General features: G+C 44.1%; 1 protein-coding gene across 1 annotated transcript in view; it reads left to right on the top strand.

The window, feature by feature from the left end:
* The first annotated feature begins 6,834 nt into the window (after positions 1 to 6,834).
* The window catches only part of Scpep1 (serine carboxypeptidase 1), a 30,371-nt gene continuing 21,488 nt past the window's right edge, over positions 6,835 to 15,717 (top strand). The window contains exons 1-4 of the mRNA XM_047547340.1: positions 6,835 to 6,969; positions 10,338 to 10,486; positions 14,468 to 14,557; positions 15,555 to 15,710. Of these exons, the coding sequence (XP_047403296.1) occupies positions 6,885 to 6,969; positions 10,338 to 10,486; positions 14,468 to 14,557; positions 15,555 to 15,710 (480 nt within the window). The 5' untranslated portion in view covers positions 6,835 to 6,884. The remainder of the gene's footprint in view (positions 6,970 to 10,337; positions 10,487 to 14,467; positions 14,558 to 15,554; positions 15,711 to 15,717) is intronic.

Genomic DNA, 15,717 nt, shown 5'->3' on the forward strand with positions numbered 1-15,717 from the left:
GACCACGGGGCTACCGAGAGGCGTGCTCGGACGGCCGCCCCCACCCCCGGGGCCGCTAGCGTGTGCCACCTATGGGTGGCACGTGGCTATTACAGGCTTCGTCCACTGAGAACTTGGAAGGGGGTTGATTGTATTCAGATTTGTTCCCGACAAGGCTTAAGGATGAGTGTACATGAAAATGTCTCTTTCTTTCCTGTCCAGCTCTATGTGGGGTCCGAATTTAGACAGGTGACTGTGAGAAATATCTAAGATATTTTCTTATATATGTGAAAGAAATTTGTTTGAAAACAGTTCCTCAGAGCAATTATTCATGGAGTTGAAAAAGATGTAATTCCAAATGTATTGTCAATATTGATTTTTAAAATAAAACCATTAATCACTCTTCTACATACATCCAATGGAATATATATATATATATATATATATATATTTTTTTTCTTTTTTTTTAGGTATCAGGGGTTGAACCTAGGGTCGCTTAACCACTGAGCCACACCCCCAGCCCTTTTTTATTTTTTATTAGAGACAAGGTCTGGCTGAGTTGCTTAGGGCCTCCCTACGTAGCTGGGTTTGAACTCACAATCCTCCTGCCTCAACCTCCTGAGTCACTGGGATTATAGGCATGCACCTGGTTCCAGTGGACTATAAATACGTAGCCATTTGATATCCACCACCATCCATATTTTAAAATAGAGTAAATCCTGGCATTTACTTCTACTAAGTAAATCAGAAATTTTATATCATTTATTTCTTGAACTAGAATTTCCATTTCTCTCATATATAATGTTGTTTAATTTTCATTTTTCATGAGGAAGGTACCGATTGTGAATTTATCCTTATTCGGAAGATTTTAAAAAATAAATTTTCACCAGGCACAGTGATGCACACCTGTAATCCTAGCAGCTGGAAATAAAAAATAAAAAGGATTGGGAATGTAGCTCAGTGGTAGAGCACCCCTGGTTTCATTTTCCAGTACCAAAAAGAAAAAATATTATTTTCAGTTCTCCAGCAGCTCAGGTTCATGTTCCATAATGTTAAAAACAAAGAATTGGGAATCACCTGACTCTCAAAAGGAACATTTACCCAGCCATTTACTTTCTCCCTATCTGGAAGTTTCTACTAGACTTAAGTGATTATTATCACATCTAACATTAGAGAAAGTTGGAGTAAAAATGAAAATTATATTAAAATGGGGATTGTAGCATTTAAAATCATCCAGTTGGTTCCGACCAAGACCTATATATTCATGACAGACGGACAGAAAGATGTTTGTGAACTCTTGTATATAAACAATTTAATCTCATAATCAAAATCATTTATATTTATAAATAGGAATTTTTTGTTTAATTCACTTTTTTCTTCTTTTCTCTCTACAGACTGCCTTTTGTTTCATTGTACACAAATGGGGTACAACCTTTCATTTCTTTGTGCACAATGTAGATTCATGCCATTTGTGTAATCATGCTTATACATAGGGTAATGATGTCTGTCTCCGTCCACTGTCTTTGATAAATAGGAATTTGACAGAACCAGAAGAGCTTATCAATTTCTAAGAAAGAAGAGCTAATCCCAATAAAATGAAGGTGTTCCACACATTACTAGATTTTATGTATCAATGACTGCTGTTGTGTGCATTATTTACAGTAGATTCCAGTACATAGTCCCTTAAAGTTCATCTAAATTTAATACCTGATGGAAACAAAGCAGAGGGAAGTGGTTCCCGGGAGGCTATGGGATGGAGAGGGTGGGATGCATTTCTCTGAGGAGAACAGCAAACAGTGCACAAGCACTTTCTCAAGCAATCAGCTTTAGGAAAGAACCCAGCTGAGAAGTGGAACTTTTGAGATGTGGAACTTGAGTCCCTTAAAACCATCTCTGCAGCTGGGCATGGTGGCACATGCCTGTAGTTGCAGCTACCAGGAAGGCAGAGGATCCTTTGATTACAAGAGTGCTGTGTCGCCAAACTGGGCAATATAACAAGATCTCATCTCAAAACCCAGACAAACAAACAAAAACCCAGACAAAAACACCCATGCCTTTCTCTCCTAAGAAAAAGTGTTTAAAGGACTGAGGCATCCTAGCTGAGTGGTAAAGCACTTGCTTGCTTGCTTGCTTGCACGAGTCTCGGGATTGTCCCCAGCATCAGAATATACTTATCTCTGATCTGACTACTGCCAATCCATAACATGGGCAATTGCCTAAGTAGGGGTGACTTCTATGCGCTGGCCTGACTATTCTTGTTTCCTTCCATAGGTAAAATGCCAGGATTCCCCTACTTTGGATCCTCCATTGAAGACAAAAGATGGATCTAAGCTATACTTTTCAAAAAGAGAACTAAAGTGTTAACATTTTAAAAATAAAGTTGAGTAGCTTGTACCTAATTCTTTATACTTGAAGGGTTATGGAAAATAATATTCCTAAAAGACAGCTCCCCAAGAAAAACGGAGGGACAGTGTGTCTCGGAAGGAGGGAGGGGAAACATTAAACACCTCTCCCAGCGCACCCTAAACTTAGACCTTCCCCCATTGCAAATTATTCTGCCCTAAATGGAGGCACAGGGAATATTGAAACTCTGGGAAACAATGGATCCCAGAGTAAGAACAATGAGTTTCAACCTTTTTATAACCACCCTCCTAAGTTAAAGTTTTAACCTGTACAACTAGCCCCTGATGGTCAAAACTGCTCGTTCCAATAATTACATTATTGTACCCTCTAAAACCAAAATACCCTCTGTAACTGGAGGCCATTTTCCCCATCCGGAAAAATGGGCCCCAACAGCACCCCAGTTCACAAAGGAATAAAGGCTTCTCTGAATCTGTCGAGGTCTGCTAGACAGGTGAAGGGAAGGAGGGGTTGGAGAGTACTCCATACAGACAGAAGAGCTCATGCAGATGTACAGAGACAGAGAAGCACAAAGAGAAGACACAGGGAAGAATTTGCTGGATGGTCATGAACAAACCCCCAACCAATCTCCGTCAGCTTCCCAGACCCTTCTAAAAATACGTATAATTTTTGATAAAGAACAATTTGTGCAGACAGTCTTGAGGCATATTCCTGGTTGCTTTTTTTGTTTGTTTGTTTGGTTTGGTTTGGTGCTGGGGAATTTGAACCCAGGGCTTCAGGGCCTCATACATGCCAGGAAAGCACTCGTGGTCTCTCTAGTCCACTCTTACTGCCTTCCTTATAGCCCTATTATGTTTTTGAGCTGCCCCAGGAGACCAAGTTCACATCACAGAAATGCAACCAAGTTCAACCTGAGCCATAAGCATCACCTTTTAAAAAAATGTTCTGTCGAACAATTATAATTTTTCTCTGATCAGAGAAATGTCCTCTGTCTTCATCCAGCCTCAACCCTGCCCCATGCTGGAGATTGAACCCAGGTCTTAAAACATGTTAGATGAGCGCTCTGCCACTGAGCTACATCTCCAGCACTGGCCTCAGTTCTTTGACTGCTTTTTATCTTTTATCTCTACACAGCTTCTTTCTTTTATTTATTAATCTTTAAAATATTCTGTTTTCATTTTGTAGTACTAGGGATAGAACCCAGGGGGCTCTCTACCACTGAACTACCTCCTCCCCAATTCTTTTTTTTTTGGTACCAGGGATTGAACCCAGGGTCGCTTAACCACTGAGCCACATCCTCAGCCCCTTCTGTATTTTATTTTGAGATAGGGTCTTGCTGAGTTGCTTAGGGCCTCGCTAAATTGGTGAGGCTGACTTTGAACTACCGATCCTCCTGCCTCAGCCTCCACAGCAACTGGGATTACAGGCATGGGCCACTGTGCCCAGCCCCAATTCTTTTTTTTTTTTTTTTTTTTTTTTTTTTTTTTTGAGACAGGGTCTTGCTAAGTTGCTGGGGTTGTCCTCAAACTGGCCATCCTCCTGCCTCAGCCTCCAGAGTCACTGGGATTACAGATGTGCACCCCTGCACCCGGCTGCACCATTGTTATATAAGGCAACTCCCTTGCCTTACGTCACATCCACAGCCCTTTTGTGCCAGGGCGCTGGGGTAGGTTGCTGAAAGGTCCAGGAGAGTCTGGAGATGGTGTTTAAGACATAGATAGGACTTATGGGGCAAAGCTTGCAAGACATCAGTGACTGCTCTAAGAAGAGTTCGGTGGCGACAGGCTGACCCAGCAGCACCTTGGTCGCTCACAGAGCTTCACCAAGCAGCACCACCATCCCTCATGACAATGCTCCAGAAGAGAAAACCTCCATGCCTCACCGTGCTTAATCCGGCCATGGCCTGCTGCACAAGTACCATTTCTACGGCGCCCTCAGTTCCCCACCTGCCCCAGCTCAGAGAGAGGTTGTATCTGCGAGGCTGCAGAAGCAGTGACGTCATCAGCACTAGCTCGCTTAGGTTGTTTGTCTGATCAGCATCCCAAGGAGCATCTGTCCATACAAGACAGTAGCTTTCTACAACAACATCAGCTTGCCCTGGTTGCCAATGTGCAGGAGAGGAAGCCAGGTCCTTCAAGATAATGTGTATCTGAATATTCCAGTCCATTCTTGCTCTCAGTGTTCCCTTAACTTGGCTAGGTTTGGGGGAACTGAGAGGGGGTACCCAGGGACGTGGTGTTTACTGTCCAATTTTCTTTGAGAATGATACATCTTACCTGTATTTTTTTTTTAAGTTGTCAATGAATCTTTTATTTTATTTATTTATCTCTATGTGGTGCTGAGGATGGAACCCAGGGCCTCACACATGCCAGGCAAGTGCTCTACCACTGAGCCCCAGCCCCAGCCCCAGCCCCAGTGTTTCTTTATCACTACCGAATAAACCTGCGGCAAGACTTAAAAAAATGTAAAGTTCTACAATAATGATTGCAGCCTGTTGTGGTTTGGCTGCAAGGTATCCCTCAAATACTCCTGTGTTAATGTAGGAATGTTCAGAGGTGACATGATTAGACTATGACAGCTGTAAGGTAATCAGTGGGCTGACCCATGTGATGGATTAATAACTTGAATAGACTGGGTGGGAAGTATAGCAGATGGGACATGGTTGGAGAGTGTAGGCCACCGGGGGCCCTTGGGATTGATATTGTGTCCCTAGTGCTTTATCTCCTCTCTCTCTCTCTCTTTTGCTCTCACTCTCTTTCTCAGCCACCATGAGCTGAGCAATTTTCCTCCACCACAAGCTTCTGCCATGATTTTCCACCTCATCTTGGGCCCAGAGTGATGACATCAACCGATCACAGACTGAATCTCTGAAACCATGAGCCCCTAATAAACTTTTCCTCCTGTAATTTGTTCTTGTCAGGTATTTTAGTCACAGTGACAGAAAACTGACTAACAGAGGAGACTTTTGTACAATAGTGTTTCTTCTATTTTATTTTAGAGAAATAATCCTGAATATGAAAAACACTATATGCTAAAATATAGATGTTTATTATAATGCCATTCTTGCAATGAAAAGTTGAAATCCTAACACAGTAACTATAGTCGAATGGCATGTGTATTTGAAGCTCTGAGGAGAACAGATTACAGTTTAGGATGGTATTTGCTGCATTGGGGATTAAACTCAGGGGTGCCATCCCTGTTGAGCTACATCTTTTTTTTAATTATTTGAGACTAATCTCACTAAATTGCCAAGGCTGGCCTCAAGTTTGCAATCCTCTTGCCTCAGCCTCTCCAGTTGCTGGATTAGAAGTGACCACACTCAGCATAGTTGTTTCTTTTTTTTTTTTACTAAGGGTATAACTTTTACGCATCTTCTAATGTTTCCCCAGATGATGATCCTGATACCTGCATCTTGGGGTTTCGCCCTTTGGGAACCATCTCACACAGAAGCAGGAGAGAACCTAAACTCAAACTTTTTTTTCTTTCATGCAGCTTGCTGCTCCTAGCCCTTCACGGGCAAGGCAGGGCAGGGCTGGGCTGTGCCCTTTCTAGGGGCTGCAGAGTAAAAACAGATGTGTACGTTTATGAGGGGTGGGAGAGACAGGAGTGAAAAAGGGAGAAAATAAAGGGATTCAGGGCCACAGTGTATTTTATTTTGGTCTCTCTCTCTCTCTCTCTCTTTTGTTATATGCACATTTAAAACAAAGTATTTGAAGTCACTTGACCCTCAGGTAGCTTTTGCTGTATTTGCTTTCTAGTTTTGAAAGGTGAGTTATTCAGTAAACCCCTAAGATAAAAATTACTTTCTCACACACACACACACACACACACACACACAAAATCTACATTCACTTTTTACTTCATTCCCCTTTCCAAATCCCCAATTCCCTGTTTAAAATGTTTACGATGACTGTCCTGGAGATAACATAGCAATACAGAATAATGTCAATCACAAATTAGAAAGAAACAGAACATTTTATTACTGTGCTCAAAAGGATGAAGTTAAACATTATGCAAAAGTATCCCAAAAGACAACAATGGTTATATATAACCTAACATTTTTTTCACATTACAAAATGTTCAGAATATGTGCAATTTTAAAAGAAAATAATTTTAAAAAAATTAAAAATGGAATCCCATATTTTCAACGACAGCTGGTTCAGGCTGAATCTGATTGGGGATCGATGCGGCAGTTTTTAAAATGCTAGTCTTTTATTGAAGAAGGCAGAGATGGGTGGGGCAGGAAGGGTATTGGTTATTCCCTTACAGTCGATCAATCCGGTCGCACAACTGAAGCCGAATAAATGCATGACTTGCCTCCTCCCTAAAACCGCGGGGAACGGCAGAAGCACGCAGGTTCGCAAAACTGACCCAGCGCCGTAGCAGGGGTTTTGGTCGCCCTGCCCGGCAGAGGGCGCGCGAGACGGAATAAGCCACCCGGCCCGTTCAAGCCCCGCCCAGGCCCGCCCAGGCCTCGCCCGCCGTGGTCACGTGGTGGGGCACTAAGTGCAACTAGTTGCTGCGGCTGCGGAGCTGTATTCATCATGGAGCTGGCGCCGCGGAGCTTACCTGTCTCGCTGTGGCTGCGGCGGCTGCTGCTGCTGCCGCTGCTGTTGGGCCTTAGCACCGGTAGGTTCGAGCAAAAAGCTCACCAGCAGCGGGTGCGCACCCACCCCGCCGTCTCTCTTCAGGGACGAAAGTTTGCTAGTGGGTTTGTGTTTTTTAAATCAAAAATATTTTCCCAGGCTCATTCTTTACTTAATTTATACTGCTTTTAAACCTCGATTTTTGTTTTTAATTCAAAGTATTTTTCTATCCTTTTCTGGCTCTGGGTGGTCTAGTGCTTCTTTTCTCCCTTAAGCCTAGGTATGCATTGGGGAAACTGCCCATCAATGAGGTTTCCACGATCTAAAGTCTACTTCCCTTTTCTGCTGTGATGGGCTGCCAAACGGGGTTGTAAGGTCTTTTTGTTTTGAACTGAAGGACGCTGTCAGAAAGACCCCTGTAAGTGCTACCAGGACCCGGCCGTTTCATTTACATCAGGCCTTCCCCTTCTGCTTGATCAGAATAAGCAAAACCAAATTTGTGTTAATAAGATGACTTGCAAATTGATTTTCACTTTATTCAGCAAAATATCTCTTCGTCTGAATGAAGAACTGAGAATTTGGCGCTGTGGTTGTAGCTTAGTAGTAGAGCACTTTTCTAGCATGTGTGAGGCACTGGGTTCGATCCACAGCACCACATAAAAATAAATAAAATTAAGGTATTATGTCCATCTACAACTAAAAAAAAATTAAAAAAAGAACTGAGAATTTCAGCTAGCCACAAACTTGTCTTGGGATCTTAGGCAAGTTATGTAACAGTTCTTATGTTCTCTTTTGTAAAATGGGACTCATGTGACCCTTCATCTTGGCTCAGAGAAATATGAAATGTTTCCCCCAAATTTTAACAGTGATCATTGCCAGGGAAGGGGTGAATCAGTACTTAGATTTGGAAGGACTTGAACCTCTCATTTTCAAAGAACTAGAACTTTGTCATTTTCAAGGGACTCAGGTTTTATCACTCATTTTCAAGGAGACTATAACCTCTTGTTACTTGTATATAGAGCCTTTTAGCCACATCTGTAATATTCTAGCCATTCTGTTTTGTTCTTTGGGCATTTTCTGATTTTCTTCTCTCTCTCTCCCTTCTTTCCCTCTCACCCCTTATTTGAAATGGAACCCAGGGGCTCTCTACCACTGAGCTACTTCCTCAACCATTTTTATTTTTTATTTTGAGACAGTCTCCCAATTGTGATCCTCCTGCCTCAGGCTGCAGAGTTACTGGGATTACAGGCTTGTGCTATCAAACCCAACTGTCTTCATTCTTAATTTACAGGACTACATCATCTCCTAATCTATGCCCATCTCTTTCTTATTGGGACAGTCTTTTGTTTTAATTGCTAACAAGGCATGAAATTGAAGAAAATCGGCAAAAAACGAACAGAATTCTCATCTTTTTTTTTTTTTTTATTCCACCCAATGGTTTTGAGAAAAAAAGATACTGTAACACGAAAGTTGTTACTTTAACAAAAGGTGACAGAAAATATAATTTACCCTACCCTTTTCCAATATATATTTTGCAGATGCTAGAAAAGTTAACTAAGGAAAATTGGAATGGGAGGATTCAAGGAAATATAAATTTTTTCTCATTCTTCATTCAGCAAATAAGAAATATATAAAATATATATCTCCAAATTTAAAAAAATTAATTGATCTGTAGCTTAATGGTAGAGCACATGCTGAATCCTTGGGTCTGATCCTCACCCCCATGACTCCTGAAAAAAAATTGACTTACATGATTAAAAAAAATTACTCTTTGTCATCTTTATTGCAGATCTTTCTTTCCTGTTTGCCTTTCTATTTTATTTCATTTTATTTTTTGATACTGGGAATTGAACGTAGGGTTGCTTCACCACTGAGCTATGAGCTACATCCCCAGCCCTTTTTGGTGGGGAACAGTGGGGAGGAGGTAATGGGGATTGAACTCAGGGCATTTAACAATAGAGACACATTTCAAGTCCTTTTTATTTTTTATTTTGAGACTGGGTTTCGCTAAGTTGCTTAGGCCCTTGCTAAATTGCTGAGGCAGGTTTTGAACTTATTATCCTCCTGCCTCAGCCTCCCAGGCTACTGGGATTAAAGATGTGCACCACTACACCCAGCTCTTTAACTTTATTTTTGATGTGTAGAAGTTTCATTGTGTAGAAATTTGAAAAGTTTCTGCCCTCACCTCTTAATATTTTTTCTTATGATCTCTGGGGTTTGCTTAAATCCTCTTCTCATCTAGAGGTCAGAAAAATGTTTGACGACAGTCCTCCCTCCGGTTGGTTCCAGGATCCACCTTGGGTGCTAAAATCTACAGTGCTCAGGTACCTTGTGTAAAATGCTGTAGTATTTGCATATAACCTACACACATCCTCCTATATCTTTTAAATTATAACTAGATTACTTATAATACCTAATACAATTTAAATGCTGTGTGAAATAGTTGATATATATATATATTTTTTTTAATCCCAAATATTTCTTATTCAAAGTTGGTTGAATCCAAGGATATAAGATATGTGGAGCCAGGTACAGTGGCACACACCTGTAATCCCAGGGGCTCCAGAGACTGAGATAGGAGGATCTCAAGTTCAAAGCCAGCCTTAGCAACTTAGTGAGGTACTAAGCAACTCCGTGAGACCCTATCTCTAAATAAAATACAAAAAAAAAGGGCTGGGATGTGGCTCCAATCCTGGGTTTACCCCTGGTACCAAAAAAAAAAATTGCAAATATGGAGGACTGCCTGTGTATATTTTTATGTTATTTTTAAAGTTTTAATTTTCAAATTGAAACACTTGGTTACTTGGACCTTATTTTAGTTTATAGTGTTGAGAGGACCTAAACTACTTCTTCTTTTTTTTTTTTTCTCAGCCCCATTAATTTGTGATGCCTCTTTAATCATGTGTTAAATGGGGATATAAAAACAAACATCATGGGGGCTGGGGTTGTGGTTCAGTGGTAAGCGCTTACCTTGCGTGTGTGAGGCACTGGTTTCAATCCTTAGCACTACATAAATAAATAAATAAAGTAAATTTATTGTGCCTATCTACAGCTAAAATTTTTTTAAAAATTCTTGCATCTTGAGATTTCTTTTTCTCAGAATGTAAATCTCTCTCTTGTTTTTATGAAATTAAAGTGCTTCATGCTTGTTAAAAATCCAAACATTAGGGCTGGGGAGATAGCTCAGTTGGTAGCGTGCTTGCCTCGAAAGCACAAGGCCCTGGGTTCAATCCCCAGCACCGCAAAAAAAAAAAAAAAAAATCCAAACATTAGCTGGGCGTGGTGGTGCATGCCTGTACTCCCAGCCATTTGGGAGGCACCTCTATCCTGGCATGGCCGTCTCTGCCAGGCTTGGAATTCAGCTGAACGTTAGCCATTCTTCAGGAAAATGACCCTGAGGCTCTTTTGCAGGAGCTGTCATCGACTGGCCCACAGAAGAGGGCAAGGAAGTATGGGATTATGTGACTGTCCGAAAGGACGCTCACATGTTCTGGTGGCTCTATTACACTACCAACCCTTGCAAGAACTTCTCAGAGCTGCCCCTGGTCATGTGGCTTCAGGTAAACTAAATTCCTTGCCTGGCCTCACCTTGAGGCCAGGTCTCCCTCTCTTACCTCTTAGTTTTGTTTTGTTTGTACTGGAGATTGAACCTGGGGGCGGGGGGCATTTTACCAATGAGCTACATCCCCAGCACCCACCCACTTTTTATTTATTTATTTTTTTTTGACAGGGTCTCACTGAGTTGCTTAGGGCCTTGCTTAAGTTGTTGAGGCTGGCTTTGAATTTGTGATCCTCCTGCCTCAGGGTGCTGAGTTGCTGGGATTACCACTGCACCTGGCCTCTTTGCTTATTCTTAAGGACTCACAGCTCAACAGTGTAGGACTGGTTTGGTCCTGCAGCCAGGCCTGGGGTTTTGGCATCCTGAGGCAGATTGAGGAAAGCGTATAGCCAAGGAGGTGAAATGGCAGGTTGAGGGGAATCTAACCTTTTTTAAGGATTTCTTGTTTGGTTTTGAACCAAGGGACATTCTATCACTAAGCTACATCTCCAGCCTTTTGTTTTATTTTGAGACAGGCCTTGCTAAATTGTCTTGGCTGGCCCTAAACTTGCAATTCTCCTGCCTCGGCCTCCCATAGAGCTGGCATTAAGTTGTGCACCATCACACCCAGCTGCCAGGGTCTTTTTATATTGAGTCCAGACAGTTGCAGGAACCCTGACTGAAAGCTGCCAATGATGTCTTTGATTTTATACTGATAGAAAGTGTTTTGAAAGGTTCTGAAGCAAAGACCAAGATGCGTCAACCCTCCCTTACCGTTCCTTCTCCTTCCCCTCCCCAGGATCCTTTCCTGCACCCTAATACCTTGCCCCCAGAAAAGCTTATCTTTTCAAAGAACTCTTACTAGTCTTTTATAGCTTAGTGTGAATGTTAGGCCCTACCCTTCTCCCTAAATGTATTTGCATTTTCCCCTTGAGCTCTGACTGTAGGACTAAAGGCAAGGAACTCCTCAAAATGTATTTAGGAACAGAGGATCCTTCCTGCATTCCTGTAATATCTGTCCAGAGATGGCCACACCTGGAAGTTTCATCTCAAGGGAGGGGTTGAAGGACAGTCTTGCTTCAGCCTCTGAAAGATGTGGGCATGGCCTAGTTGGCCAATAAGTAGGGCACCTTGGGTACTTACCTCCATGGGGTGCAAATGGGACTTCCTCCAGAAATGCTTCCCAGTGCCCAGGCTTTGTCTGCCAGGAAAGTCAATGCAGATTTTTTGCTGAGATGAAGTGAAGATGGACACTTTTCAGGGAGGATCCTTTCTTTCTTAGGATCAGTACACTTGCCTCCTCTAGGGGTTACAGGTGAGGCTCAGCCCAAGGCTATGAATAGGAAAATGCTCAGAAGAGAAAGCCACGTGTGGCAGCCCCAGAGGGACAGCTGGCAGGGCGGGTGTAGCACGGTTGCCTGGGAGAGCCAGGTCGTGGACAAGCCTGGCCTGCTGGTCGAGAGACCTGGGTTTTCAGTGCCCTCCTGACACTCGCAACCATGGCAAGACTCTGCCCTTCTCTGAGCCTTGGTTTTCTAAGCTGGGGGATTTGGATGGCTTTCATATTTTTTGTAAATCAGCAGAATTTTTTTAACCCCCAGATGAGAGCTTCCCCACGGGAGCCAGAGCAGGATAAAGCAGAAGTGCTGAGGCCGGGGTGGGACGCGGTGCTGAGTCCTGTGTGTCTGGCCTCCTCTTTGTTCCTGGCCACCCCCAGGTACTTTCTGGGCTCTCTGGAAAACAATTTGAAAAACACCAAATTCCAGAAGCTACAAGCAAGCCTTTTTGTTGGCTGCTGCGTCATTTTAGTGAAAACAGTTTGCCAAGGTTTTAAAATCAGGAGGTTTCCTTCCTCTTTCTTCTTCTTTTTTTAAATTTTGTTTTAGTTGTAGGTGGACACAATACCTTTATTTTATTTTTATTTGGTGCCGAGGATGGAACCCAGGGCCTCACGCATGCTAGCCAAGCGCTCTACCACTGAGCCACGACCCCAGCCCTCCTTCCTCTTTCAAAATAGCAGGAAATCTAGCAGCTTGGATCTGAAGTCACCGTCCCCAAAGTTGAGTGGTGGAGTCACCCTTTCAGAAAGAGCAGGAGCTTGCAGGGAAGAGGGACTCTGCTCCATAGTCTCTGCCCAGCCTCCAGTCTCTGGGCTGGGATGCTATTTAAAGGTTAGCTACTGAAGATGCAAGATTGCTCTTCTCCATCTCCCTAGAGGCTCAAGGGAAAAGGAAAAAAATAAAAAAATGATTAAGGAAGAAACAATTAATTCAGATGAAAGGAGTTCTCTGGTAGCATCTACCAAGGACTCACTCACTGATTTCTCGGGGGGATCTTTGCAAATTGAGGTCACATGAGGAGTAGAGTAGTAAGCTATTTTAGGGACACTTTTAAGTTATGTATGCACTTCATTTGATCCACTGACACACTTACCATATTTCAGAGTCACGGGGTAGCCCTGGGCCACCATAGTGCCCCGTCCTGAAGATTTTGCAATTTTTTTGTATCTTCAGGTAGAACAGCAGAGTCCTCCAGCCAGCTTCTCCAGCTTCTCCTTTGGTCCCTAAAGACCACACCCCTATGAATGGCCAGTGTCCCTCTCTTTCACTTCGATCCTGTCCCATCCTAATCTGCCTGCTGGGAAAAAGGGACCCCGCTTTCGTCGGCATATACTTGGTTTTCATGGATTTCCTGTTGCTTCGTAAGCACTTTTCAGTGTTGCCACACTGTTTCCATAGTTTGTGATTCTGAATGACAGCATGACCCACCCTGCAGGTGTGGCTTGCTGATCTCTTTTTCCCCACTGTGGGATAGTCGAGTTGCAGCCTTACTCTTGTTGGTGCTGCTATAAGTGACACAGAATGACCATCTCCTACTGGACTGTGAGCTTTTTACTGCTGTGTTAGGAAATCTTACGGTACAAAGTGTCTGTAATCAAGGGGATAGTCTTCCAGTTTTTCTTAGTGAGGTTGGTGTCAGGTCACAGCACTCGTGCCTTGTTGGGGTCTCTTGCCAATGTCCAGTCAGCCCTCAGCCCTGCCTTCTCTTTCCTTTAGATTTCCCTGCACAGATTGCCCCGGCTTCTGTTGTGCTGGAATGCTCTCCTTTCCATCTTCTCTCCCTTTCCTACTCATCCTACTGTGCCAAGAGAGGCTCTGTCCTTTTATTCTAGGCCTGGAGGCTGTCCCCTCGCTGATAATGCTCTCGTGTACCCCCAGCTCCACCGACCCGTTAGATGCTTCTAGAAAAGTTCCCTCCCTTCCCTTGACCTTCTCCTGTTGCCCTCAAAAAGCCCACCCTTTGCCCCTTCATTTCTCTCTTCTCCTCCCTAAGCCTTTCAGAGCCCATAGAACTTCTGCCCGTCACGGTTTAGAGTCCCCAAGCTTCAGTTCAGAATCCTGCCTCTGCCCTGCCCTGATGCCTACGGTATCAAGTGGTCTCCTGTCCTGGGATTTGTGCATTTGCTCCATTAAATCCAGGGAGCTGACTTGACCAGCAGCCCCTCAGCCTGAGCCTTATCCATCCACAGGGACTCAGAGAAGGGAGCCTACCACCTTTGCAGAGGGGGAAGGGAGTCACAAGGTCCAGACAGTCCTCGCAGAGCCCCTAATTGCTGTGTGGCCCAGGGCTAGCCACATTCCTTCTTCAGGCCTTACTGCTCTTCTTTGAAGTGAGGGGTCAGAGATGTTTTGAAAGTCTTCTCTGATGGCGAGAGTCAATGAGCCCATGGCGGGTCAGGGTTCAAACTCAGAATCAGGAAGCAGGGAAGTTCCCTTGATGGCCTCTTAGCCCACCTCTGTCCTTCCAAAGAGGAAGACTTCAGAAATGACCGCAGGAGCCCATCCCTGGAGCCCCTGGGTCACTGGGGACGTGCATCTTGCGCAGACTGACCAGGTGGTCAATAAGTCATCAGCTGTTTATAGGGAACATGCTCATCTGTTGCGATGACTAAGATCTGACTAAATTTTCTCTAGGTTTATGTTTGTCACTTTCTCTTCCACAGGGTGGTCCAGGCGGCTCCAGCACCGGATTTGGAAACTTTGAGGAAATTGGGCCCCTCGACTGTGATCTCAAACCACGAAAAACCACCTGGGTACGAGGATGGCAGCCCCCAGTTGCACCTGCCCTGCAGCCTTTCAGGGCGGTTGCAGAGTTGCCAGTCCCCCCGCCTGTCTAGCCTGAGGCCTTGGACATTTGCTACAGGCTTCCTCCTCATCCGGCTTCTCCATTTCTCAGGACAGCTTATCCCACACTCATCTCTTATCTTCTCCACTCGGTGGCTTTTCTCCATCTGCCTGTAGAAACCTACTGTAGTGGACACGTGGGCCCTGTCCTTACCAACATGCTGGCCATCTCTGTGATCTCAGATTCCAGGTCATACCCTCTGGCCACTCTTTCAGTCCACCTGGTGTCTGGACTGTGACTTCAAGCACCCGTTCCTCCACTCCTGATGTCTCTGGCTCTCAGTCCTCACCTCTCCCCCCATTATTAGCATCCCTTCCTTTCCTAACTTCTCCAGCCAACCCACTTGCTCTGGGGCAACCCCAGCCTCCTCACTTCTTCTTCTCTGCTTCTTGCCTAGACAGGCACCACCCGGGGCTTCCGGCACTAGAGTGTGATGTTCGTTTTGTGCACTCACGTGTGAAAAGCAGCAGCTTAGCTTCTTTGATCCCTGTTTATATGCTCTTTTTCCTTCTTGCCTCACTTTTTTTTTTTTTTTTTTTTTTGTGGTGCTGGGGATTTGAACCCAGGGCCTCGTGCTTGCAAGGCAAGCACTCTACCAGCTGAGCTACATCCCCAGCCCAAAGAGTTATTTTTCCCTTCCTCTTAGGTGTCAGGGACTCGGACCACTGACCCTGCACTTGCTTGGCGAGTGCTCTCCAATAGGAGCTATTCCTTCAGCTCCTTGCCTCACTTTCTATGCTGTTGTGTTCCTGTCCCTTTTCTAAAAATCCCTTTTAGCAGCAAGACATCTCCACCACACTGATGTCATTAGCATGTGGTTTTTGCTGAGCTCCCATGAAACCATAGAAATATCACTCATGATCACCAACTGATTGCAACATCTGGTTCTCCTCTGTGGCCTGCAGCTCCAGGCTGCCAGCCTCCTCTTTGTGGATAATCCTGTGGGCACTGGCTTCAGTTATGTGAACAAGAGTGATGCGTATGCAAAGGACCTTGCCACCGTGGCTTCTGACATGATGGTCCTCCTGAAGACCTTCTTCAGTTGCCACAAAGAATTCCAGGTAAGCA

This window comes from Sciurus carolinensis, chromosome 3 (genome assembly GCF_902686445.1).
Source record: "Sciurus carolinensis chromosome 3, mSciCar1.2, whole genome shotgun sequence".
NCBI classification, from domain to species: domain Eukaryota; kingdom Metazoa; phylum Chordata; class Mammalia; order Rodentia; family Sciuridae; genus Sciurus; species Sciurus carolinensis.